This window comes from Opisthocomus hoazin, chromosome 15 (genome assembly GCF_030867145.1).
Source record: "Opisthocomus hoazin isolate bOpiHoa1 chromosome 15, bOpiHoa1.hap1, whole genome shotgun sequence".
Classification (NCBI taxonomy): domain Eukaryota; kingdom Metazoa; phylum Chordata; class Aves; order Opisthocomiformes; family Opisthocomidae; genus Opisthocomus; species Opisthocomus hoazin.
Window position 1 is genome coordinate 12874344 of NC_134428.1, and position 26715 is coordinate 12901058.

The following is a 26715-nucleotide window of genomic DNA, read 5'->3' on the forward strand; positions in this document are numbered from 1 at the left end:
TGCAGAAGCCTGGAAAAAGGAGTAGTTTATTTATCATAAATACAGATCAGTTAGACATGCAGTTTGCCTCATCCCACAGAAGAGGCAAAAACCTTGGAGGCTCTCCAGAAAGCCGCACGCTGGAAAGCTGTTTCCCAATTACTTCCCTTTCTCCACAGCAAGGCCAGGATGAACTCAATCATCCAGCAGCTCGGTGATCTCTTCTGCCATGGGATCGTACCGACATGTTCCACCAACAGTATCTGCGTCTACTAATGGCAGCAATCTATCTCCATGCCAGCAAACTCCTCCTGCCTGGTCAGAGGTGAAAGTTTCTTAACAAATCACTTCTGTCAGTGCTTGTGCCGAGCACAACAGTGCACAGCGATTGAGTAGAGGTGTATTCACAGACCTAACTGGGAATCCTGATGCCAGCATCTGTTTTGGGAAAGGCCATTTCTAGAAACAGTATGCTATGAGGCTCTTTGGGCTTGTGTCAGAAATTTGGGTGTATTGTTTTAGCAGCAGCCTCTGGATTTTGTTCCCACTAGCAACACGGCACTTTGAACAGGCTGATGACATATGACCTAATAATTACAACTGGCTCCTCTCTGTGCAGTGAGGGTTGGAAAGTTCCTGCATGCTCCCTGACCCTCTGCCACGTGAACCCCTCACTGCACAGTGCCTGCAAGCAGATGCTGCAACAGCTGACAGGGTGACTGCACTTGAGCAAAAGAGGTATCAGCACAGAGTCCCGCCTTCAGTCTTCTGGGGCTCAGTTCTTCTCCAGGATTCGGGTGAGGAGTTCATTCAGCCGGTTCACCATTGGTCTGGGATCCTCATTCAGTCCTGCTGCTATCATGGCATTCTCATATATCTAAAAAAGAGAAGAAAACGTTAAATACGTGGCAAGAGCGAGCTGAATGAGAGCTGCGGAGGAAGTGAATGCCACTCTCCAGGACTTGCACGCTGAGACCAAGCATGTTTTCTAGGCCATCTGGTCGGAAAACACATAGACCACAAGTACCCAAGATACCCAGAGTAGGGGCCACAGGAGGATGCGATTCTTGACCACTACAAGGGCTTCACTCTGTTCACTGTCACACATGGTCTGCAAGCTGGCTCTGGGGAGGATGGTGCTGCTTCGGGAGAAGGCTTGGCTCTCACCTGATCGAGCAACAGCTGGGCCAGATCAGGCTGACCGTCCTTCAGCTCGTTAAGCTTCTTAATCAGAGCATGCCTGTAAAAGTGAGAGAGATCCAACACTAAGACTCGGTATTTTTGGACACAATGAGACATTTCTTTTCAGAATGAGCAGCTAAGCCAAGGCAGGACAGAAAAGGTTCTACCTAAAGGCCAAAATAGCTCCAACTTCCTTGCTCCTGTTCTGGGGGCTTCTCTCTTCTCTCCCGTCCTGTCTCTCTAACCCCCAGGGTCCTCAGAGGGCTGGGCATAGTGTCTGTGGTTGGCTCATGTTGACTGGAAGCCTTACATTGCCTCCTCCCTGCCTCCACCCCAGAACTACTGCAGTGCTCCAGGCCTAGCACTGGCGTTGCTCCCCCTTACCCTGTGTTGATCTCCAGGGTGGGCTGCAGGAGCTGGGCACGCTCCTCTTGGGTCTTGGCCAGCTGCTGCATGCGAAGAAAGTGGCGGGCAGCCCCCATCTCGAGCACGGTGATCATGGCGGGGTGGGTGTCCAGCCGGGTGGTCACCTGTGGCAAAAATGGCAGTCAGTGCCAAGATGGAAATTGCCCATGGGTTAGAGGTCGGGGAGGTTTGAGGACTCGAAGCCTCCTCAGCACAGATCTACACCAAGCACCCACACGATTCATCCCCATCCTGCAGGAGCTGCCTAAACCAGCGGGAAAGCTGGGGGTCCAAGCGGCCCCACTGGTCCACAGGCAGTAGCTCGCAGCTGGACCCATAGTGCTCCTCGCCAACAAGCCTTTCTAGACCACAGTCACCAGCCTGTTCTTCTGGTAATCTGAGCGTGAACTAAGCAAAATGGGCTCTGCTCATTACACAGGAAGATGTGGTTCTTCTGCTGCCATGCTGACCATCCCAAATGACAAACATCAGCATTCATATCATTTACAGAAAGCAGGCATGGAGAAGAACGATTCCTCTCAGGGTCCAAAGAAAAATCTGTGGCAGCAGATCCCAAATCAACCACCATCATTTTTCCCTGGATTATTACCTCCATGATCTCCTGCACTCAGTTACCCAGGCAAGGAATACCTACCTTAACACCAGTGACTCGAGAGCCTAAGGCATTTCTCATCCAGGCCATCAGATCCTCAGCCTCTTTCTCCGTCAGACGTTCTGCAGCTGGCAGGGGAAAGAGGGCACATCTGAAGAGTGCACCTATAGTGTGCCAATGGCCAGTGTGCTTCACTCTTGAGCTCAGTCCACTTCATACTTCCATTTATCTTTTCTCTTGGGGAAATGGGAAGGCAGCACTGCTCAGCACGCACCTATGGATATGCCCTCGTCTCAGGCCGTGCCATGCCAAGAAAGGGCAGGCTCACGCCCTGCCAGTGCCTGCCTGCCTCTGTCAGGGCACCAGATGGATGAGTGTTGTTAAAACTCAAATCATGGAAATGTCACATATGACATTCCATCTCTTTAAATTAGCAAATTGCTTAAACTTTGATCACATGGGATGAAAGCGATCAGCAAGAAGTGCAAGTTGCCTCAGAGCATGAGAACGGCAGGATGGAGAGCAATGTTCTTGCCCACATGCTCAGGAGCTGCAAGAGCGCTGGAGGAGGTGCAGCCTCACTGGCACAGGGCAGCAGGACTGCACGCAGCACAGAGGGCCAGGGAGCCTCACCATACCTGGGCGGTTCTCCTCAAACTTTTCTTCCTTATAGTGATCAACAACAATATCTGTCTCCACTGAGATCAGCTTCTTCTTGTCAAACTCCCGAAGGTGCAAGAGTGTCAGCTCATCAAATTGCTCATAGCAGAACAGGACCTGTGCCAAAAAAGGGGACAATAACACATTGCTTGGGATGTAACAGCATTTTGTCCTTCCCAAGGCAACTCCGCACCAAACAGCAAGAACATCCCAAGGGAAATAAGCAGGGTCAACCCCATGGTGACTCACTCGGGGCCTCAAATGAAAGCAAACCCTTGGAGGGCTTTGTTACCATGGGTGGAAGGTCTGCAGATGAACAAGTCCCGCTGCCCCATGGAAACTGAGAACCAGCACTGACTCCAGTCCCAAAGGGCCACCTGCCCGCAGATGACACCTGGAACACGGTTACCAGCCCTGCCCAGCAGCTCCCAGGCTCATGCTCTGGGCTTCAGCAAAGGTATTAAGCAGATGTCAGAACCAGATGTCTGCACAAGTGCTAATCCGCCTGCACAGAGTGTGACAGGTCCTCCCTGGCCTCACACCTTCACGCCACAGCAGCCAGTCTGCGTGGAGACAGAGCCCGGGCAAAGACACCGCAGCGGTGGGGGTCCATCCCAGACCTCGTTGCTTGGCTCAGTTCTGAGATCCCGGTGAGCCCTGACCACCGATGCAGCAGCTCAGGGTGTTCCCCCAGCCATGGCACTCTGCTCACCCACCTCCATGTCCTTTTTCTTCATGGCCTCAAAGTACGGGGAGTGCTCGGCCAGGTGCCGGTTGGGTGCACACAGGTAGTAGATGTTTCTGCTCCCTGCCTTCATGCGGGAGGCGTAGTCGGTCAGACTGGTCAGCTGGCCTGCAGGCAGGGCGGACGATTCATAGCGTAGCAACTTTGCTATGTCCTCCTGGAAGAAACGTGCTCCTGTGAGCTGAAGGCAGGCAACTATAGCTCTACCTGACTGCTCCCAGCCCCAGGACATCCTTTGTAGCACGCAGGACTGTTTGCAGCCCTGCAAAAAGGCTCGGGGGATAAAGTTCCTCCTTTCCTGCTCCAGCCATTATGAAGGCAAAAGACTGACCTAGACAGGACGGAGGTCAAGCTCTCCTGGAAATGGGAAAGCCCTACTTATTGCCTGCTGTAGTTCATACTGCATCAGTGAGAGCTGACAACACAGTGCGGGCACAGAGACTCTGCAGCGTCAGAGCCAGGAACACAGTGTTACAGGCACGTCAGATTCACAGAGAAGTAGCAACCCCCCTCATCCCAGGTCACCGCAGGAGATGGTGCAGTGCTTTGGGACTCCTGGTACCTTGACATCCTGCTCTGCTATTGTGACAATCCCCTCTCGCATGAATACCCCGTAGTCCTCAAAGAATTTGGCATATTTCTCAGGGTCCTTCTTGCTCTGGTCAATGAAGAACTTGATCAACCTCTTCTGCAAAACATCTCGGAGCTTCCTGCAGCAGGAACAAGCCTTTTTAAAGACAGCTGCTAGACCAAGACAAGAGATTTTAGGTGAACATCTCTCTCCCTGTGCAGCTTTTTAGTGATGCATTTGCAAACATGAGGACAAAGAAGAAACTCTAGGCCCACTGAATCCTTTCCCTCACAGCTCTACATCTGTTCTTCATATCTCAGTCAAGAGCAGCTCTTGAGCTAGAGAGATAGCCAGGGCCGTGACAAACGTACGGCTAAAGCTCAAATCTTCAGTAACTCGTGACTCAACGAGGCTGCAGTACACAACCAACTGTGCACAGGGCACCTGTCTCACTCCCACAGGTACCCTTAAACGTGGGAAGGAAGCAGCTATGAAAGGTTACACTCGCGAGGAACCCTTTTGGAAGGCCTGAAAATCCTCTGTGAAGTGACAGGGTTAATCTGGTGACTATAGTGAGGCATTTTACCAGCTGTAGGATACAAAGTTAGAAGCGCCAACGCTAAGGAGTAAGAGCCTACTCTTATCCTTCCCTCCAGTTCCAACAATGGCAGGTATTTGAGAGGGGACTTGAAGGACAAAAAGGAAGGAAAAACCAAAGCCAGATCTAAGGGGTTCTTGGAGGAGACCGGCCTGCAGGCCGTTATCTTCACTGGGCCTCAGCACCGAATGCAGACCCCGCTGGCTGGCACAGAGTTTTCAACAAATTTGTGCATGAGCACAGCAGAGCTCTGAAAGAAGTGTGGAGACAAAAGGCACAAGGTGCTGTCTGAAGATCTACACATAGATAATGGTGACACTAAAGTGTGGCCCAGCTTCCTAGTATTGACAGCTGACTCACTTTTGGGATTTGTTTTCCAAACCGTTTGGTGGTGCAGACCAGATACACCACACAGCAAATCCACCGTTACTGCTGTAGACCAGAGATACCGAAAGGCAGCCTAGTGCACAAGGGGCACACGGCCCTGGCAGGCGGCAGCAGACTGTATAACACAGGACACTGCTCCCACATCCTGAGATGTGACCAGCATGGCTGAGAAACAACTCACTTTATAGACTACAGAAATTCTCAAGGATGGATGGATGCAGCTTACATGACAGGTCCCTCCAAGCCCCTCTAACTATCCCACAACGCCCCCTCCTCAACCAACAAGAAGCTGGGTGAGCCTCAGCAGTCCACAGGATCTACCTCTTACGTACCTGATAAGGGCACTCTCCTGCAGCAGCTCCCTGCTGAGGTTCAGGGGTATATCCTCACTGTCCACAACACCTGGAACACAGAGCAACCCTTGAACAGTGAGGCAAACACAGGTGCCAGGCTCAGGAAGGCAGCCTCTCGCCTTACACCCCGTGGAAGCCGTGGTCCACAGCTTGCTATTCCTGGTCCCAGCACACACCTCTAAGAAAACGCAGCCACTTAGGCAAGATGTCTGCAGCTTTGGTTTGGATGAGAATTTTGCGGCTGTAGAGGGCAACGCTGGAGCCCAGTTCCCTGCTGATATCGAACATGGACGGTTTCTGCAGGAACAAGAGATAGAAGGGTAACAGCAGGCCTGTGCAGCATGCCCAGCTGCACACCACGCTGCGGTATCTCTGTGGCTGCACCAGCTGGCCAGGTCACACTGTGGTCCTCACTACCAGTGCTGAACCCAATGAGAGCTGAAATCTTGGCTGTCTTCCCTAGGGACCCACCTGAGCCATCTCCCTGCTCCTGTCGTGGCTCAGTACCCCCACCACCATCCTGTGGCACCCAGCCCACCGCAGAGATGCCACGCTTGATATTTCTGCTTGCCATTCCGCAGCCTTAGCTGCCTCCTTTCCCTAAGGAGCTCTGCTATTCTCTCCTCTTCGGAGCACACGGGCAGATGTCCCCCTGTTCCCAGGACATAGGGGCACATACTTGCTCAGGCACGTAGAAGATGCTGCGGATGTTGAGGGGAGCGTCGGTCTTGTAGTGCAGGACGTAGCGGGGCTTGTCGTAAGCCTGTGCAATGAAGCGGTAGAACTCCTCGTGCTGCCACTCGCCAATGTCCTTGGGGTCCAGCATCCAGAGAGCCTGTGGAGGAGCAGGGAGATGAGTCCCCATCAGCTCTCAAGACCTGCGGCCTCACAGCGCAGGGTTCTCCATTCAGAGTTACGGTTTCCCTCCAGGGCACTGGTGCAAGGCAATATGATCTTTCCAACAGACAGACTCCTCGGCACAGCCCAAGAGCAGCGGGATGTATTAGGCTCCAGGCACGCTATCACAGACTAACAAACTCCTGCCCCTCAGCTGATCTCAGGTCACCTCCCATAGAGGTACTCTTGCCCTGCAACATACATAAGGCAGCTTTGTTTAGCCCAGACCAAATGGGATTGCCTCACACTTGCTACTGGCCAAGAGCATCCTGGAGAGTTACCAGAACTCAACTGACTGGCAGTACTGGTCAAGCATCTCCAGGCCTGACCAGCAAGCAAAAGAAAAGTGAAAGTTTAAGTGGGTCCATTGCAACCCGCCTGCCTCCCTCATGGAGGTCACTATCCCACCACAAGGTCAGCCAAGTGCTTGTGAAGCAACTCCCGGATTGCTCGTTTTCCGCTGGTTTGCTCTGGAGCAGTTCAGGAGACGCCTTCCGAACCACTCGGCCATCCCTGCTGCAGGGTCAGAGAGTGCTTCAGCAGCACCGTCTCACACATCAACATGTGAGTCAAAGCCATGAGCTCCAGCGCAGCTCCTTCCCGTGGCCAGGCTTTCCACCCGATGCTGCTCTAAACCCCGCAACGCTTTCTGGAGCGTTCAGCCCTTGCTCACACCACATATAAGTTTCCAGTAAAAGTTCTCAGCAAAAGACTAGCATCTAGCAAACACCTGGGAAGTTCTGCCCATTTCACATGCACTGGGACCCAGCTAAGAATTTCGTGTTTCCAGCCAGGTGAAGCTCACTACAGTCACTGCCACTCTTTTCTACTCGAGCCCTAATGAGTGATAGGAGTGATCACTGGGGGCAATACAAGCATCCAGCCCACCCTCTGCCTCCCAGTCCACGGCATTCAGGGCTCTGGCAACCCTGCCATGCTGCCATACTCCTTAAAGCTTCCTCTGCCTCAAAGCCTTGTTCCACAAGTGGCTTCATAACATTTCCAGCACAGGCAAGCGTCCTGGAGGGTTTGCAGGATCACAGGTAGGATTATGGACTCAACTGGGTACACTAAGGTGCTTTACAGAGGCTGTTGTTAGGTGAAGTGCTGCTTTCCCAGAGGCTTAATTGTAGCGACGTTATCACAGTTAGACTCGAAAAGCCTCTAACTCCACATTGTCAGCGACATGGCAAGCATTCAAGAGCTTATCTAGGAAAATCCACACCAGGGATCTAACTACATCTTTATTTACAGTGAACTGATGTTGACGCATGGAAAAATGCAAAAACAAGATCCTGGATAAAGAAAAGGCCTGAAATGGAAGCATATGAGAATAAAGCTGTTTCTGTATCCCAAGGGAAAACAGACCTTCTGATAAGAAGATAGAAGTACATGACTCTATTAAGGGCATTGCACCCCTTGCTCTAGTACTACTCTTCTCTAGGGAGTCTTCTATTGATTGTCAGGTAGAAAGAACAAACAGCTGTCTACATTCACTCCTGGCTTTGTAATTTAAAGGAAACGGTTAGAAATCCTTTGGAACAGAAACACTATTGTGCAGGAATCCAAATAAATATCAGTGACTAATAGCGCCAATTACAGCATCTCAGATAAACTAACATGATTTAAGTACAGTCCTGAAAGTCTGTGCATTCAGTGCCACATTCCAGAAAATAACAAAAACCCCACACATGCACTCTCTACCTGCTCTCTTAGGTGAGGAAGCTTTAACCAACCAGAAAATGAGATGTTGGAGGAAAATGATTCATAGACTTTTGTTTTAAAGATAATTAATTTCACCTAGGTGATTACTGCAACTGGGCCAAGAACTTCTGACTAAAATGGATCTGGCTGCTATGTCATTTTTAGCAGTCAGAAAACGCCAGCGTCAAGCAGTGCTCAGCTCAGAGCTGTGCAGAATATCAGGCTGTGAGCTGCGCCACTGAGAAAACCAACCCTTCACTGGCACTGGCTACTCCGCACTGAAGGACAGAAAGAACTGCACCAAGAAGTGTCACCATGCCAGCGATGCGAGCAATCCCTGCACCGCTAACACGTCACCTGGCTCAAACAGTTAGAATAAGTATTACAAAGCACTGAAATAATAATTCTGATTAAGGGAAGATCCAAAAGATAACTATAAATAAAAACCGCTTTGCTAATCTGCAAGAATTCTCTCCAACAAATGCAAACCAGCAGTTCCAGGCATGACTTCTGCTGGATTGTCTGCTTTTGTTCTAATTAACTGATCACTGCAGGGTCTGTGATAACCTGGACAATCCTACTCTGATTTCTAGGGACAGCAGCATCTTTATGCTCTTTCCTGTCTCCAGCAGAGGCTTACAATGGTTGATCTCCATGAGTGATCTGCCTGTGGCCCTCCTGCTCACCTGTAATGTGTTAATTCTTCTCCCGTTGAGATACAGCGGGAAGCTGATGAAGTTGCTGTATTTTGTCACCACCTCTGGAATGGAAAGAAGACATAGAGAAGTCAGGTTTGTGAAAACAACACTGGAAGAATTTCTTCAGTAACAGCAAGTGAAAGGTGTTGCAGGAAAGGAAAAACACAGTAAATTCACCTCCCACTGATGGGGCACCAACAGACTTCACACAGCCCCACAGCAGGTAACCACATTTCCCTCCTCCACTCACCCTTCACTCGGTCTTCATTTGCAAACTCCTTGCAGTCTTCTTTGAGATGTATAATAATCTTAGTCCCAGTTCTGACACCAGATGCTTCTGCAATCTCAAACATTCCTGAACTAGGATTAGAAACAAACCCCATGTCAGCTTGTGCCTCAGATAATGCAAAAATGTTTTATTAAACTAAGAGCACACACAACACTTTAGTGTCAAGAGGAAAAGCCAAAAGATCTTAAATGCCCAGATGCTCTCTGTGCCTCTCAGAAGCGCCCCCAGAACATGTGGCTGTCTTCCCTACAGAGGCTCCAGACCCAGGACACATTGCTCTGCAAAGGCACCAGCAGCCTCTATGGAAAAAGAAACAAAACTTCAAACAAACTTCAGGTCGTGAAGTCTCTCTCGCATTTCCCACAGTGACTGCAACACCCAGGCTCCTGCTTTCTCCCTTCACAACTGTGACTCAGTTGAGGGCCCTCATCTGTATCTCCACTGGAGTATGCACTAACTGGTTAAAACGAGCAGCAGCTGTGCTCATTCTGGATGACCACTCCTACCCTGCTGCTAAGTGAATGGCATATGGAGATCACCCATTGGTGAGAGCACTGACCCACGGGGTGGTCAGCAGCAGCGATGACAGACAAGCAAGCCTTCAAAAGCAGTGCAGACTGCAGTATACAGCAGCTTGACTGCAGCCCAAGCCAGTCTGATGTCTGAGTTACAAGATGTTTTTTCAAGAATTTAAATAACGTAGTAAATTCTTCATTCCTAGGAGATTTGAAGGGGATGCAAAGCTTGTGACCCCCAGAAGCTCCAATTTCAACATGGCCCAGCAGTCCACAGCTTTGCCACCACATGTTTGCAACTTCAAGCAAAAAAGCAAAGGATGAGCACGCAGGTCCAGCCCACAGAAGACACGTGTCTACTGAGCCACAGCACCACACATGCCCTGCCTACTGTGGGTGCCCTTGCGCAAAATCCCAGGGGACGATGAGACCAACGAGATTAAATTTGTCTCTCCAGCCTGGGGCACTGCTAAGCTGACTGCCTGCCAGCAGGGAAAGAACAGGAGAGGCAGGTATTCTCTTCATCCACAACACGCCTGCTCTGACAAAGGAAGTTTGTCCCTGTGGTTTTCACCCTGGCACACTTGGCCACACTTTGCTACCAGGTAGAATCTGAGCAGGATCTAAACTAGTAAGCTTGGTCACGAAAGACAACACAAGCCCTGTCTCGCTTGGCACAGCACTCAGTCCGTGCCTGGTCTGGACGCAGCCTCCCCACGCTTCCACCCCATTCTGCAGCCTTACCCGTCTGATGACCAGTGGTAGCCCGGGCACCCTGGCTCTGCAGACTGGGAGAACACCTCCACTTTATCGGCCACCATGAAGGCTGAGTAGAAACCCACTCCAAACTGGCCAATGATTTTACTGCTGGCTTCAGCTTGGCTCTGCAGAGCATCTAGAAAGGCCTGGGAAAGCAAAGGAGACATCAAACAGCACACAGTGACTGCAGGTACCACTGGGAGGCTGCAATCCATCCTCCAGCTGCGCTCCTCACGCACTGACCCAGCCCCATGCCAGGCAGCACAGCCCGGCAGTCCAACACCCTCATCCCACATCTCTGCATCAGTGCTCTGAGGATGGTGCCCAGGGAAAAGGGTTTCTTCCCACCTCTGGAAAAGGGAAGCATTGCTTAGGGCAACGCTCACTGCCACTAGCAGTAAAGGAAAACAAGCAGGGGCTCAGTCAGTCAGGAGCTTGAAACCTCAAAATGGTGATTCCAGAGATAAAAAAAAGAAATCATGTATGTATATAAAACAACTTGCCAGCACGAGGACACAGCTGCTGCCCTCCCGGACACGGGGTGAATGCCGGGTGAGCATGTGCTCCTACGTAACGATGGCTTGGGGAGGAAGGCATTTGCTTTTGGGAGTGAGGGCAGCCAGGCACAGCAGCATTACACACAGGACCCATTGGTGCTGCTTGGGCACCATGGACCTCCCACAGCACACAGCAGAGACCATTAAAAGCTAGAAGGCTCCACAGGTAGGTTTCACCTTCCAAGAGGGGTGTAATTTCTCAGCTGGGCTGGAGGCCAAGGGACAGGACAAAACAGAATGAGAAATTACTGGGACAACAGACATGTCTGTAATTGGAGCAGACTCTTCTAAGGGGGGAGAAAGAGTGCCTCATCCCAAGTTACCTTTGAGCCCGATCGAGCAATGGTACCAAGGTTAGAAACCAGCTCCTTCTGGGTCATCCCAATACCTGTGTCCTGCAAAGAAACAGTGATTGTAGCTGAAACATCAGTAGAGAAGCACTGCTTTAGCATGCAGCACCTGAGCAACTTCCAGGTCTGACTCCCACTCTCTCCCGGCCAGCTGAGCAGTGAATGCGACAGTGGACTTGCAGCTGAGGCTCCACCTGCACACGGTCAGGACAGTGGACTCCAGAGGCACACAGCTCCAAGGGGCAACCAGCTGCCTTGTGACTACAAACCACCAGAAAGCTCAGAGGCTCGAGCCTCTTACCGAGAGAAAACAAAAGCATGCCAAGACAGGCTGGTTTCTACAGCCCTCTCAAAACGCACAGGATGACAGTGCTGAGGAGAGGTCTCAACCCAGCCATAGCCTCGCTGTGCCAGGTGCTGTGCACGTACAGAGACAGCTTCCATTCCTGAACAAATCCAAAGGGGAGTCGCGGAGCAGCGAGAAGCAGCTTATTTCCAGTCCGCAGACAGGGAACCAATGCCTTCATGCCAGGAATTGGCGGCAGAGCAGTGAATCCCCTAACTCTCACGTAATGCAGACCCTCGTCTACAAGCATCACAGTCACTGATCTCCATCTACTCTACCTTTTCCCTCCTCCTCTCCCTCTCACATTACGCTCCACATGACTTGAGTACAAAACTTTTGGCGCCCAGGTCCCTGAGAGCAGGGTATTGCAGTGCCCACGGGAACAGCCTAACCCCAGACAGCAGTACATCGCACCGGACACACCTCACGGTGCTCTGTCCAGGCTTTGCAGGCACACAGCTTGTTGTGTTCCCCACTTTAATCCAGATTTGCATCCCTGCATGCAGATAAACAACTCCCTGCTGCCAGCGTGCGCCTCTCAGGCAGCGCACCCTGCAGCAGCACCATCCAGAAAAGGCTGCAGCAAGCCTCAGACTAAGCTGCAACTTTATTTGTTGCCACAACACATTTGCACTATGCCAAGGTAACACGCGTAACAGCAACATCCAGCTAGAAATGGCCACCTTGTCACACAGGACCCCAGCAAAAATATTTCCCACTTTGTAGTCCAATATATTTTCAGACTTGCACCACAGAAGCAAAGTGTAGGCTAATGCTCTCCAGGATGTCACTGCTGAAAACCAAGTGCCATGCCCCCTCCCAAATCCCAACAACTTCTCTACCTGACAGAAACACCCCGAGATGCCAGTCTTACACGTTCTCCGATCCACTCTGTAAGGCAGCAGCAGCGTGAAAATTGGCAAAGTGAAAGGTGATTCTCACTTGTGTGAGGAGTTCAGCTCTACCCAAGTACCTGCGAGCACAGCTATCGCAGCCAACAGCAGTCCGCACATCCAGAAGCGGGCTGACACGCTCCCAACACTGCTAACGCAGCAAAACGAGCTAGAGGGGAACTGGCTGCTGCTAGATGGCTCAGAGGTGGGATGCCAGAGTGAATTCCGGCACAGCATGCCTCTGCCATCCATGTGGGGCATTTACTGGGCTTATTTACTAGCAAAATAAGCTAATGTCAGTGCATATTTTTTAATCTAGTGTTTAACCCCACTGAAGAATCAAACTGTGGTCAACTTGTGAGGTTACTGAGTGAGGTGGCATGTGGGTAAGACATTTTTCTGCATCCCCACCAGTCACGGCACAGCAGCACCTTCCACTTGATCAAATATGGCAAGGCCAGTCAGTCCTCTTGGCAGAGAACAGAGATGATGCCCAGTAAGATCTCAATAGTGGGAGACGAAATGCCAGGAAAAACAAACAGGGTATGACAAAATCTCAGGAATCTGACAAGGTCCCTTCCCCTAGGGAAGAAAAAGCCAGAAAGAAAAGTTTTCAGCATCTGGTTCAGGTTTTGTTTGCACCACACCCTGAACAGAACTCTTAACTCCTCTGATCCACTTCTATTTATAGCACAGCATGTCATTCCCAAATTCCAGTATGTTAAAAAAATATATATATATCCGTACCCCACGAATTTATTTAGCTATTGAATTCCAAACTCCCTGCCAAACTTATTGCAAAATGCTTAACAACAATTCCTGAAGACTAGTCTGATGAGGGTGAATCGCAAGGAACAAAGAGAGCACATCTCAGACCGGTCTGCTCCCCCAGCAGTGCTGAGCTGCTCACAGGGAAAGCGGAGAGCGTCCTTTTAGGTGGCCGGCCAAAGATCCTGGCAAAGCAGACATTTCCTACTGCAGGAAAACACCTGGGACGATGACGATGAGAATGCCATCAAGACTGAAACCGCTCTTGCTGCGTACGCGTTTCCTGCGGCTGGCCTTCGCACTGTGCTTCTCGGCTCCCTTCACCAGATGGTGCTGCTCCGGGGACGATCAGGGAATAAAACGGCATTGGCAGTGAAGAGACGGGAGCTCGGCTTCTGCAGAGCAGGCCCTCTTCAGCGATGGGAAGCGAACGGACCTGCCCACGAGCAGCCCGCCTCGGGCTGGGCCGATGCAAGTGCTAGCAGCACTAGCTCCATGAAATCCACGGAAGGAGCTGGTGGGACGTCCACTGTCCTTCTCACGTCGCTCCACGCTACATGGGCTGCTGCTCGGCCTCCAGGCATCTTTGCCAGGAACCACCGTGCGATTTCACAACCCTCTGCAAGCACTTTCTACCCACCGTCGGCCAGCATAAACGCAAGGACTGCCATTGCTCCACCGTCAACATTGCAACTTTTCTTCCCCTGCAGAGTTTCAAACACTCCCTCCAGTCTGGAAGAAAAGTTTTATCAGGCTGAAAACAGCCACAGAGTTATTTGTAAAAACAAGAAGCAAATTGTACATGGGGCTTCACAAATTACAAGACATGAGGGATATGTTCAGAATTCAAAGTACCACATGCTGCTCCACAGCCTGGAGAAATCAACCCCTGTATACCATGAAACAGAGTTCAGTGCGCTGACACTTCATTAGCTGAAGGTTAATTACAGAAGCCCTTCTGTTACTCAGCAGAACAATCTACTCACCTGGTTGAATTTCCCTTCTGGGACTTCATACGGGTGCAGAGTAAACAGCTTCCCCCTGACCCGTCCCCTCTACAGCCCTGTCCCTCTGCAGGACAACACAACGGGCTACAGACCTTGGCCTCATCTTCTGAGGGACTCTGAAGAGCACTAAGGCCATACTTGTTGAACTACACATCTAAACTAAGTAACATTTACCCTTCGGGTACAGACAGCAGTTGAACACTGACTTTAGCCCCTTTTTTGTGTGTGGAGACCTCCCAGATACAAAGCCTGCTGTTGGACTGCACAGGACCTTTGTGCTTTCTCTACACTTTGTTCTAACCTTTGCAGTGTGGCTGCCGGACGTCTGCAGAGACTGTTCCGTGTGACCACAGCTGGACAACTGCCGGCCACACAATACCTCGGGGCTCCTACCACGAAACCCTCTGCGTTTGCTCCACAGCCCTGAGGACCTCGTCTTCCTTGATGGAGGGGTAAATGAACACCGCCAGCCCCACTGTCTGTCTCATCAAATCAGCTAGTCCGCAGCACTTGTATTCATATCGTACTTTTGGTAAAGCAGAAAACTGCGCAGAATTACAGCAACAAATCTAGTTTAAATCAACAAATTGCTCAGTTTAGCTGGTAAACAAGAATCTAGATAATGTAACATCTTTGCTCATTACCTGAGTCCAATTTAAGGCACTGCAGAGCCTCGTTACACCACACAATCCATTAACTAGCCATTAACTGCTGTCTTTGCCATGGCTGCATCTGAAAGAATGCTTGCAGTTGGAGGTACACGTCTGAGCTACTGGGCCTTTTGTCTCACTTTATTGCAAAACAAACACTTGAAACACAGTGCAAAATCTCAACACGGCATCAGAAGAACACCGACTACATTACAAAACAAGGACACGCTGCTTTCACCAACTGATGAAGTAATAAAAGCCCAAAATGGCTGATCTGCAGGTCTCCCCCCTATTATTTAAAAAACCTTGCTTAAAGAGACTTAAGATTCACAAGACCACGACAGCAGCCGCACTGGAGCAGCGTTCTGGTTTAGAACCAACACAGTATTTGCAGCAGCAACCAACAGCAGAAAACGCACAATAAAACTGATCCATACAGATACAACGTAGTCTTGGCCCGGTACACGGAAGCTGTCCAAAGCAGAGAGCCTGAGCTTTCTTTCCCTTTCCCTTTCCCTTTCCCTTTCCCTTTCCCTTTCCTTCCCTTTCCAATACCCTGTGTTAACATTACTTTCAACAGTGCTGCACATTGCTACAGGCTCAGCCTCCACCCATCCAGGTCTAAATGCCTGCTGTTCAGAAAAGTACTTCCTTTTACCCACCTCAAATTTCCCATTTTTAAACGTGATGTGCTCTTATTCTGGCATGAAGAAAAGATCCTGCACTTCCTTCCCTAGGCCCCAGGTTATTTGAGATGCGTTTGTCTTTCTGGTTCCCTGGCTTGTTAGTTAAAGATGATGCAACAGCTGGTAGCTCTCACCCACCCCTGCAACCAGGGGCACATTTCTGTAAGCTTAATTCCACCTAAGGCTCGTCCAAGTGCAGCCAGCTTTACCTCTCCATCTCTGCCTGCATTACCGTCCATCTCCTGCTCCCCTGCCTCCTCAAGGCCCCGTGGCAGACGGATGCTGCAACGCTGCACACAGCTGAGGACGTAACCCTCTCTCTGCTGCAGCCTGGCAGCACAGCGTGGCTGCCGGTACACGACCCAGCACGGAGGGGGACTGGCTCCCCACCTGCACCAAGCTGTGCTGGACACATGGGTGCACCTGCACTGGACTGCAAACGCGCAGATATCTCAGTTCCTTATTAGAGCCTCAGGACAGCCCAGTCCTTGTTGCAGACTGTTTGTAAGCCAGGAGAGATCTGCTCAGCGATACAGGGAGCTGTTGCAGGGAGGAGTGGTGTTTGCAGTCATTTTAACTCCTCCCAAACACAGCAAACTTGTTATTTTGTGGCTTCACAGACACTGAGTTTGGATGACTGCAACAGCTAGAAGAAAGCCCAGCAAAGCGAACTGAGCAGCCCAAGCTCTGGCAGCAGTTATGCTGCTTACCTGTGTTAAAACAGCAGCCACACTCCCTCACCCAGCAGCAGCAGCTATTAGCTCTGTAAATATTTCAAACAATTTCCTCTAAACTGCTAGCACCATCCTAGCCCTAAAATTAACCATCAGCCACGAGAACGGCTCCTGCCCCCGAGCTCACGCCAACCCAGGGTTACCGGCAGACGCAGCAGCACGGCAGAGCTGTGTTGCAGTAACACCGACCACACCACAGCCAAACGCCGTGGGGACCCTCGTGCACGTGTTGAAGGAGAGCTCTGTGGTCACAGGGCTTCGGGGTCTGTAAGGGGTTCTCTGTTCCCGCCCCAAAGCATCCAAAAACATGTCTGTAAAGCCTGGGCACGCAGAACTGCAGAGCTCTGCAGATCTGTCCTCATTGAAAACACACCCCTAACGTTTTCAAGCGGATTTTCTTAAGAGATCTGACCTTGCAGGCTGTGGCTGCTACCAGATGGAGCTGTCCTAGAAACAGAATGAGGCAGTTTTCAAAGGGGTGGAGGAAACCATGGAATTTGCTAAAACAACAGGACTTTGGTGAAGGAACCGAGGTGGTGCAATCCACTGGACAGTGAACATTTCCCTCTTAGCAGACAAAACTCTTGGCAATGCTTAGGCAGGATATCCTGAATAAGGACACCGTATTAAAATTCTGAGTCTTGCTATGCTATCAACTGAAAATCAGTCCGGGCAGAGAAGCAAGTAGAACTGTGGTCACTGAACAGAGATGAATGTAGTTCTTTACTGGAGCTGGACAATCTCCCCCAGGAATACGCCTGTAAGGGAGGGCATCACACATTACAGACCTGCCTTTTCTCAACTGCTGAGACACAAAGAGATGCTACAGGGCTTAGAAAGGGAGGGGACAGATCCAGCAGATCCAGGGGCCAAGAGCAGTGTGAAGATCTGAGGACAAGGGCCTAGGGCTCAGAGTGAGACAATGGGACCTTTCTAGAAAAAACTGGGGTGACCATTGCTACAGATCACACACAAGGGACCTGCTCCTTCTGTTTTGGTGGGTCCTATTGAGTACAGAAAACAAAACAACGACTAATGGACAGGTTTATCTCTGGTTCAATCATTGCAGGCAAGTTTTTTTGCACCTTTGCGTTCCTGAAAGGCATGGAAATGTTCTGAATGAGGCCTGTTCAAAGTCATCGTTATATGCAGTGTGTTTCTTCAAGAGGTTATAAATAAACACTTCACTGGAGGTAAGGAGCTTTAGGCACTACTGAGAAAGGCAAACCTATTAAAAGAGATTGGAGTAGCGCTGTTCTCTCTCCCTTCTCAGAGTGCAGTACTGCTGCAGTTAAAAGCTTCCTAGTTAAGACTCGTTTAGTCGCATTAGAGATGCACAGGCAGCCAGGTAGGGGGTTATATAAAAACAAATCCCTAACACATCTAATTGGGCATGATGTCAAATGCACCCTTATCTGCAGTGTGGGCAAACAGGTCTCTTAACCAAACAGCCAAAGAAGGGGACAGCTTCCACACTTCGAGAGCATGAGGTGTAAGAGTGTCTTGACGGAGTCAGGGGCTACGTGTCCACTATGACTGCAAAAGGGAAAGATGAGAGCAAGGCAGGAATGGCACTCGACTTGGGGCTAAATGAGAGCTCATTAAAGAATCCGTGCTACACAGCGGTCAGAAAAACGCAATGGTCAGGTGTGACGGGAATAGCAAAGCCCCTGCATTACGGTTTGAGAATCTTTGGGTGGATGATTGTGTTGCCCACTGACGATCACTAACTTCCCCATGGCAACTGCAGTTGCTTGTTCTGCAGAGAAACAGAAGTATGAAATAACTGAGCAGCCTCTGACAGCCCATGCTTTTGTCCCACGTGAAAAATACCAGCTTGTGTGGTTTGTCTGTGCCATATTTTGGCTGGACCTGTTACGGTCAGCCTTCACTCGCATGCCGCTGTCTGCCTCGTTCTCTGCTCTCCTGAGAACACTCCACAGCTACGCTCTCACGGCTGACACTGGTCCATGAATAAAGTTACAAGTTTGCCTTCTTTGCATTAAGGACTTTGCCAAGAAAACACCAAAACTGAGCCTCAGCCTTTCACCCTGGACCAGAGCAATCAAAGTAGGGAGAGAAGGACCAGCTCCACCTCCCCTCACCACGCCGAGGACCACAGGTGAGCATGCTTACACTGACTGCCCTGCCCCTGCCAAGCATTTTGTCCCCAGCAGCAACCAACCAAAACTGGGGCTGCAGAAAGGAGGACAGACAAGGGCTATGGTACTGCCGCAATCTGTAGTCCCACCTGTGCGTTAGGGCAGAGCCTCAGCATCAGCTGGACTTGTCCTGTCCTGGAGTGGATGGGGATGGAGACAATCAGCAATGCGAGGTTCTTCTCACCATCCCAGCATCCCCCTGAAAGGCAAGGTCTGCAAGCTACCATGTAATACCTCAGACTTAAGGAGGTGAGGGAATTCCTCCCCAATGGCCAGGACGCAACCAGACTCCCAACTTTTCCACTAGTGAGAAATGTGCTCGCAACCTGGGAAGTGCACCAGACAAGGTACCAGGAGAAACACTGCTGGCAGATCCTAATAGGGAGGGAAGGAGCAGTGAATTTTCCTACGGGGACAAGTGGGGAGGATATAAATTGGTGGTTTCTTATAAAATCCTGAGGTTACAGCCTCCTGAACCAGAGTCCGGCTGAGGACAGAACATTTCTTCCGGCAGGCTTGGGAATCCACGGGACTGCACTGCCGCTCAGCTTCCACCGGTCCTTCAAGGGACAGAGGGTAGTGATGACAGCAGCAGTTACCAAAGGGAGCTACCTGGATCGTGATGGTTCCCTTTCCACTGTCTGTCTGCAGATGGATCTCCATCTCTGGCAAGGCTTTCCCTTCTGCCATCAGCCGATGACGCAGTTTCTCCAGCGCATCACTGCCATTGGAGATCAGCTCCCGGATAAATACCTGGGGATGAGACACAACCTGACACTGCAGCCTGGCCTTGTCCACTGCACTTCCAGTGACCTGGGAACTCAGTGCTTACTCACAAACTAATTCCCAGCTCGCTAGAAAAAGAATTGGGTTTCCACATTATCTGCCAGGAGAACAGTTTGTCTGAACTTAATATTAACGTGCAGAGGCTCTGAGGCTCACAGAGTCACCTGGCCATGCTTACAAATTGTTTTGAAAACACATTTTCAAGGTGTCTTAAGAAAACATCATTCAAGAAAGCACGACATGTGAACAGCACAGGATTTGCTGGGAAACTGAGCAGGTATTCTCCCAGCTCAACCGTTTTGGGTGTAGCCCTAGACAGAGACAGGGCTTTGCCACCAGAAAATCTACCAGCGGGTAGCGGGTGCCTTACCTCCTTTTCTGAGTACAAGGAACGGGCAACAATGTCCAGCAGTTTCTTCGTTTCAGCCTGAAACTCGTGTTTAGAGGCTGCACCTACAATAAAGTCACAAACACACCTTTAAGGCACTTCACCAGGGTGCTCTTGGGAAGGAAGGCAATATGGCAGTTTTACCACATGCTTCAGCTTCCCAGAAGTGAAAGCCTGAAGCAGGATGGGCCCCAGGTAGCTGTGGCCTCCAACAAGATGACAACAAAAGTGTTCTTCACACACCTGTATGAGGCAGCACGCTTTGCCAAGCAGACACTTGGCCTCTGTGCCTCAACTCCTGGCACACAAACCTCAAGGCAGTCAAAGCCTGCAGTACCAGCACACTGGTCAGCATGTCTGGGCTGCGGAGCAATTGGTGAACGAGTAGCTCCACGCAAGCCCCAGCCGCTCTCTCAAATGCCTCCCACGGTTTACAGCCTGCCTTCCATTCTCTTCCTTGACTCGATTTTCAAGGGACTCATCTGCACATGCCCTGCTCCAAGAGCTCCTGCAGCCTGGTAGCCTTTCTTATGCCCAAGCAACACTCCAAGCTCTAAGCAGAGAAAGGCAGGTTCTCAAATGTCTCTGTGGAGCATGCAAGGGCGTGCACAGGTACAGCCACCTACGCAGGCAGGTAGCTGGGCCCAGAATGAGGATTTTCCTCAGAAAGAATAACACTACAACACGTCTCAGCTGAAAGACCACCCTTGGCCTTTCAAAAATGGCATTTCTCCTGCGAGAGGCATTAGAGAACCCTGAAGCAACACGGGTAAAGCCATGGGTCACACACCACCTCTACCACGCCTTGCTGGCGAGGACCTACGTTCCCCAAAGACCAGTGCGAAGCCAGGGTGTGGACAGCAGCAGGAGCAGCGCATCAACCCCACTGGGGGCTTCACAGCCTGGCAGTCTCAAAACAGCCTGCCAGAAAAACCATGGGAGCACAGAGTTAAGATGCTATTTCTGTGCTTGAAAAAACTCATGTGACTTTGCTTTAAAGCATCTCTCCCTGGAGATGTGCAAAGCAATTCAGTCTAACTAAAAGGTTGACACCAGGATTCTTATCAGACCTCCATCCATGATTGACGGCAATGACCCGGGCAGGCACAGCTTGCTTCTGGGACAAAAAGTCTGGTTTTAGGCAAACTGTAGTACCTCTATACATACGCGCGACCATCAACTGCCTGGCTAAGCCCACAGATGCAACTTCCTCCCACAGGCTTGATGGCCTCACTTCTCAGCAAAGGCCGTTCTGATTCACACGTTCCAGTTTTGGGGAGGCGATGGCGCGATTCAGATTCAAAATGTGTCCTGCCAGCAAGGATGCAATGCCCGATGCCTGCACCTCCTCCAGAGGCAGAAACACTGCTGCAGAGGACTCACCTTCATAGTCAGGGCACGGCTGCACCCAGACATTGTCCCGGGCCTGCCTGCACCCCAAGCATGCTCCCACAAGACGCCTATGCTCGTGCCCACCTTTCACATTCTCTGTGTTGCTGATGATGGTGTGCAGAGGCTCCTCTTCCTTGCTCTCCGCTGTCTGCGTGCTGTACGTCCGGACAGCAGAAATGCTGGTGGCAGGAGCGCTGTACCGGAGGCTCCAATGAGGGATTATCTGTCTTTGCAGACATGCTGCTCCTTTTGCTAGAAGACACAAGACAAAATACTTCAGTATAGATCACAAGTATCGGCAGCAACAGGAGAACTCTTTAAAGGTCCCATTTAAGCAATTCCATGGGGAGTTACACTACCCAAGCAAGACCGAAGTTGCCTCGCAATCGAACACCCGCTATTTCCTTCTGGCATTGCATTCACTGCACCAGAAGGGCAAGTTGCTACTTTAGACTGTCTATTCTGAATTCAACTTCTAGCCAGGAGACGACAATCACTAGCTTTCACAACGAATTAGCTGGTGAGGAAGAGGCATTCTGCGGCTTTCATTGCTGTTACCTGGCCAAGCTGAAGACAACAGGGACGCTGCAGCTCCCACACTACCACCGGCGAAAACGTAAAACCCCGGTGCCAGCAAGGAGACGCCTCTGCCGCACACGCAGCTCCTCTGGACGCTGTATGAACGCTCATCGTCAGGAAGGCCTCTGGGCACCAAAATCTATTGCCTCCCGCTCACCCCCGCCGACAGCAACCAGCTCCTCTGCAACACACTCACTCCCATCCCCAAGAACAACTCCTGCCTGGCCCCTATCAGCCAGCTGAGCTGTTACTCCACGGCAATAAATATGTGGCCCTTGACTGCCTGAGGACAGTGAACAGAGCACAGAGACTACATCCGCCAACAAAGCCAGCTCTGGGGTAAGCAGCAGACGCAGCAACAAAGCCATCAGTCAACAAATCGATCAGTGGGGAAACTCACAGATGAGTCAGGAAGCGGCACGAGCCCCGTTAAGGACTGTGATTCCCATTTCTCCTCCTTCCATTGCGCCCAGGTGAGCCAATCAGTCTACTCTCTGTCAGGGGATGAAACAAAGCCAAACCTGGCCACCAAAAGACCATTTACAGCACTACAGAGCTCTGCCCAAAGCCTGCTACTTGGTGCGATTTCTGAATCGTAGCGAGAATGGCCCGTGCCACAGTAAGAGCCCGGAGGGTGTGGGTACGGTGGGACTCAATGATCTTCAAGGTCTTTTCCAACCTAAATTATTCTATGATTCTACGATCTGAACACGCAGCTGCACTGGGGACAGGCAGTGACTTGGCCTCCCCCAACCTTACAATGAACATCAATGGACGAGGCTGTTTTGGGAGGCAGAGGAGCGACCAGCATGCCCTGGGCAGAGCAGGGAGAATCCAGAAAAGCAACAGAAGTGGTGGGAAGCGGTGACGAGCCCAGGCTTTTCTTACGACTTGCTGTGTGGTTGCAGGCTGTTTCATCAAGCAAAGAGCGGAGGCAAAGCCTACACCCCAGGCCTGCAAGAGGCGTATTTTCAAGGTGTCCTTTAGATGAATCGATACAAAAGCACCCACAGACTGAACTGAGAACTGTTAGTACAGTGGAAGTCCCAAAGCGCATCTGTGCCCCTCCTGGAAACAGCTTCTTTGGCCATCCCCAGCCCTCCAGTCCAGCCGACCCACTGGGAGAACTCAGCTCCCTCCTGAACCTTCCTCCACCTCATCACAGCCCTTGAGAGCACTCGGCAGCCCAACCCTTTCACCAACGCCCCTCGCTCTCCTCCAGCTCATCTTGGGAGGTCTCCGGCTGCCTTCACAAGCAAACCCCCTGCCCACCTCAGCAGCCGCTACAGCCAGTACGGTCATCGAGAACTGCTCCAGACCGTCAGGCTGGGCCCTCACTCACTCCAGCTCAGGTGAACACGAACCCCTGAGCTTTAAGAGCGCGTCTGGCTCCCGCACCTCGTCCCCAAGAGCTGATCGAGGAGGCTGTCACTCCTCATGCTTCCTCCTCCTCACAGAAGGCTTCGAATCACGATTCACTGCTCCAGCCAGAAGCTTGAATTACTCCCCAGTCACTGCCCTCAAAGAAAAGAGCCCACAAATATTTCTTAATGCCTCTGAGCACCTCCCACACACATCACTGTTCGCTCTCCGCATCACAATCAGTTCTGCCGCACTATCACAGGACACATTCTTTATCTCTCATTCGACTGCCTTTGTCAGGCTCATCTGAGAAAGCACCGAGGAAAACAGCCTGGGTGACTGCAGAAGAACGCCGCGGAGAACTCGCTCTGTGGCTCTCCAGCCCGCCGAGCCTCAGAGCGGCAGGGCCGGAGTCAGCCCAGGGTTTGTCCATTTTATTTACTTATTTACACAGGGTTTATGTATTTTACGCTCATTTTAATGTGAGATGGTGCAGGATACTCTGAAAAATCTGCACTTGTAGGTGCGCACGCACACACAATTTCCCAACCAGCAGAAATACAAGGAGGGGAATTTCCTCCCTCCCTGATTCCAGATCTCAGAGAAGCAGATCAGCAGCAGCTCCGTGCTCACCTCAAGGCAACTTCTGTTGTCAGATCTCCAGGCAGCAAGGCACCGGAGCTGACAAACGGGTCACCCCCAGCCCATAAACACCAGCTCGCTCCAGAAACGACAGCTATTTATAATCTTTGATGTGCTCGCAGTTTTTGTGTCCCTACTTTTGAAGCAAAATAATAAATTACCACCCATCAATTCAGAAGTTATTTTTGGATTTGTGTAATGTTTGGTCTTATCATCCTTAATTAAGAGCCCGTCCTGTGCCAGGCAGAGACACGGCTCATTAAACACAAGCTGCAGCATCTCCAGACCACCGGTCTCTCGCAGACCCCTTGCCTCGCTGGCAGGGAAAAAGCTCTGGTCAATTCTGGATGCAAATCCACAATTATTGGCACACAAAAGCTTTTAAGAAAGTATCTGCCGAGTTAACAGGGCAAAGCAACACTCGGAATGGGCCTGAGAAGCAAGTTCCTCAGACCAAGAGACAAGCAAGGAACTGCTCTTGCCCTTGTTGAGCGCTGCGATGTGCCAGGGTCTTTTTAAGTGGAGTTCATCTAACACCGAGCTTTACTGCGGCCCACGTGCCTTCCCGCCCGCGGCGCAAAAGAGGGCAGATACCCACGCCACTCTCCAACCCCCAGCTCTCCGTGAGCCCCATGCCACCCTGCACGTGCGACCCTGCACACGGGGGATGCGCCGCAGAAACGGGAAGGACCCTCGGCTGTGGGGGCTGCGTTTGGACCAGGATGCCTCAGCGGCCCCCGAACCCAACGAACCCCGCAGGAAAGACGCCCTCCTCTCCGCGAAGGCCTCCGGCGAGTCAAGTTGAATGTCAGGTGGAAATTTCGGGTGGGAAATCCAGCGCAAAGCAGCAGGCGGCTCAAAGCAAAGGGGAGAATTTGGGTCAGCAGAAATCGCCACAACAGCTTGATTGCCGTGCAGCCGCAAGCCGGAGGTGCTCTTGCAAAGAGCAGCGCTTGCAACAAGACGCTCCCAGCTCCGGCCTTGTTAGCAGGAGGGGCTCGCTACCTGGGCATCGAATCCTGTGCCCACCCAGGGAGGAGACAGACCCCGACCGCCCCACTCATGCCGAAAAAATCTGCCGCCAGCACCATGAGAGCCAAGAGACAACGCTGCCAGCTTCGACGGCCGAAGGGACGGCAATCTCCACCTGCGTCCCAGCGGGAGGACAGCACCTCCTGCTCCTCCCTCCCCACCTCCACCTCGCTTTATTTCCCCCCGAAGGGGAGGCTGAGGAGTAAACCCCGGCTCCACTGGCGTACGCCTGCCCCCACGGAGGCACACGGCTTCTTGCCCAGACACGGACACCAACGAGCTGCCGCGGATTTCCACGAATTGCCCAGAAGCACCGAAAAGCGGCACTCGGCGGCACCATAAATCCAACGACCTGACCCCGACCACGACCCGATTTGCCATGCAACTTCCCCTGTCCCTGCGGGGAAACCACAGCCCACGCCGACACCTTCCCTGTCTGCCGACCAGCGCCGGCGGCTGGCAGCCGGGAGGGAGCGGGCACGCGGGGAGCGCCTCGCCGCGCCTCGGCTAACGGCCTCTCGCCGCACGCGCCGTGGCCCCAGGACGGCGGCACAGCCCCGTGGTCGAGGCCTCACCGCTGGGCTTTCCTCAGCCGTCGAGGCGGCCAGGTCCGTCTGGCCAAATCCTGAGCTCGCTCCTGGGAAACGGAGAACAGAGAGCACAGCTCCCTTCCCAGTACCCCGCCCAGCTGGGCACGTGATACCACCCTACAGCAGCCGGCAGAAGACCCCGACCGTGCAACAGACATACACCCTATCACAGCCAGCAGATGACCCTCACCACACGATATGCACCCTATAGGAGACGACAGATGACCCTCACCACGCGATATACACCCTCCAGGAGCCCACAGATGACCCTCACCACACGATATACACCCTCTAGGAGCCGACAGACGACCCTCACCACGCAATATACACCCTACAGGAGCCGACAGACGACCCCGACCGCGCGATACACACCCTATCGCCGAGCGATATACGCCCTATTGCAGCCCCTGCGAGCCCGCGGCCCAGCAAGCGGGCCGGCCAGTGACAGCCGCTGCCCCTCGCCCTCCCCCCTCCCCCCAAAGCCGGGAGTGACGTCACGCTGCTAGTGCACGCGCGGGGCCGGGGGTCGCTCCCACGCCCCCAGGCACGCGACGGACGCAGGCAGGGACGAGGCGGCTGGGGGGCGGCAGGGCCCAGCCCCGGGAGGGCCCGCGGGCCGCCCTCCCGCCGGGGCCCGGCGCAGCTCCCAGCCGCCCGGTGACCGGGAGGGAGGGGCCGGCCCAGCTCACCTGCGGGGGCCCGCGGCCCGGCCCCGAGGCGCAGCAGAGCCGCCAGGCACCGCCCCCGCCGCGCCGCCGCCGCCGCCGCCATGCCGCGCGCACCGCCTCACGCCGCGCCGGCGCCCGGCGATGACGTCACCTCCGTGCGCCGGGCTGCCCCCCCGCCGAGGCGCGGTCACCATTTGGCGGCGGAGATGGGGGCAGTGGGCGCCGGGAGCGGGACGCGGGTCCAGCCCAGCCCTGTCCCCGCGGGGAACCCCTGAGGGCCCGGGCGGGCTGCCGGGGCCCGCTGCGCGCCGCGGCCTCTGGCAGAGCCCGGCCGTCGGAGCCGGCCATGGAGCCATAGAATGGTTTGGGTTGGAAGGGACCTTAAAGATCACCTGGTTCCAACCCCCCCTGCCATGAGCAGGGACATCTTCCATCAGACCAGGGTGCTCAGAGCTCCATCCAACCTGGCCTTGAGCACTGCCAGGGAGGGGGCAGCCACAGTTTCTCTGGGCAACCTGTGCCAGTGTTTCACCACGCTCATGGGGAAGAATTTCTTCCTAATATCTCATCTAAATTTGCCCTCTTTCAGTTTAGAGCCGTTCCCCCTGTCCTATCACTACATACCCTTGTGAAAAGTCCTGCTCCGTCCTTCCTGTTGGCCCCTTCAGGTACTGGAAAGCTGCTGTTAGGTCACCCATGGCTGAGTCTCTCCTGGCTTCCCCACGGAGGGGGCTGAGGGCCGAGGAGACGCTGCGCCGGGCTGGGAGC

At 52.5% G+C, this 26715-nt stretch overlaps 1 protein-coding gene across 1 annotated transcript; it reads right to left on the reverse strand.

Moving 5' to 3' along the window:
* On the reverse strand, nucleotides 1-26050 carry TRAP1 (TNF receptor associated protein 1). The gene is made up of 18 exons (XM_075436506.1): nucleotides 25969-26050; nucleotides 21159-21326; nucleotides 19665-19747; nucleotides 19121-19261; nucleotides 11236-11307; nucleotides 10341-10501; nucleotides 9043-9152; nucleotides 8781-8854; nucleotides 6173-6328; nucleotides 5670-5790; nucleotides 5473-5542; nucleotides 4147-4294; nucleotides 3556-3741; nucleotides 2818-2956; nucleotides 2222-2307; nucleotides 1546-1691; nucleotides 1147-1219; nucleotides 1-856 (listed from the first exon to the last, which is right to left on the reverse strand). The coding sequence occupies exons 1-18, from the start codon at nucleotides 26048-26050 to the stop codon at nucleotides 755-757; spliced, it is 2118 nt and encodes a 705-aa protein (XP_075292621.1). The 3' UTR covers nucleotides 1-754.
* Nucleotides 26051-26715: the final 665 nt, after the last annotated feature.

What these genes read in the sequence shown, in the direction of transcription:
- TRAP1 (XM_075436506.1), bottom strand. Translation starts at nt 26,050, where the DNA reads ATGGCGGCGGCGGCGGCGGCGCGGCGGGGGCGGTGCCTGGCGGCTCTG. An exon ending in TAGCAGAGCAGGATGTCAAG is followed by an intron (nt 3,742 to 4,146) that starts GTACCAGGAGTC and finishes CGTTTCTTCCAG; the next exon opens with GAGGACATAGCAAAGTTGCT. An exon ending in GTTTGAGGAGAACCGCCCAG is followed by an intron (nt 2,308 to 2,817) that starts GTATGGTGAGGC and finishes TTCCCCTGCCAG; the next exon opens with CTGCAGAACGTCTGACGGAG.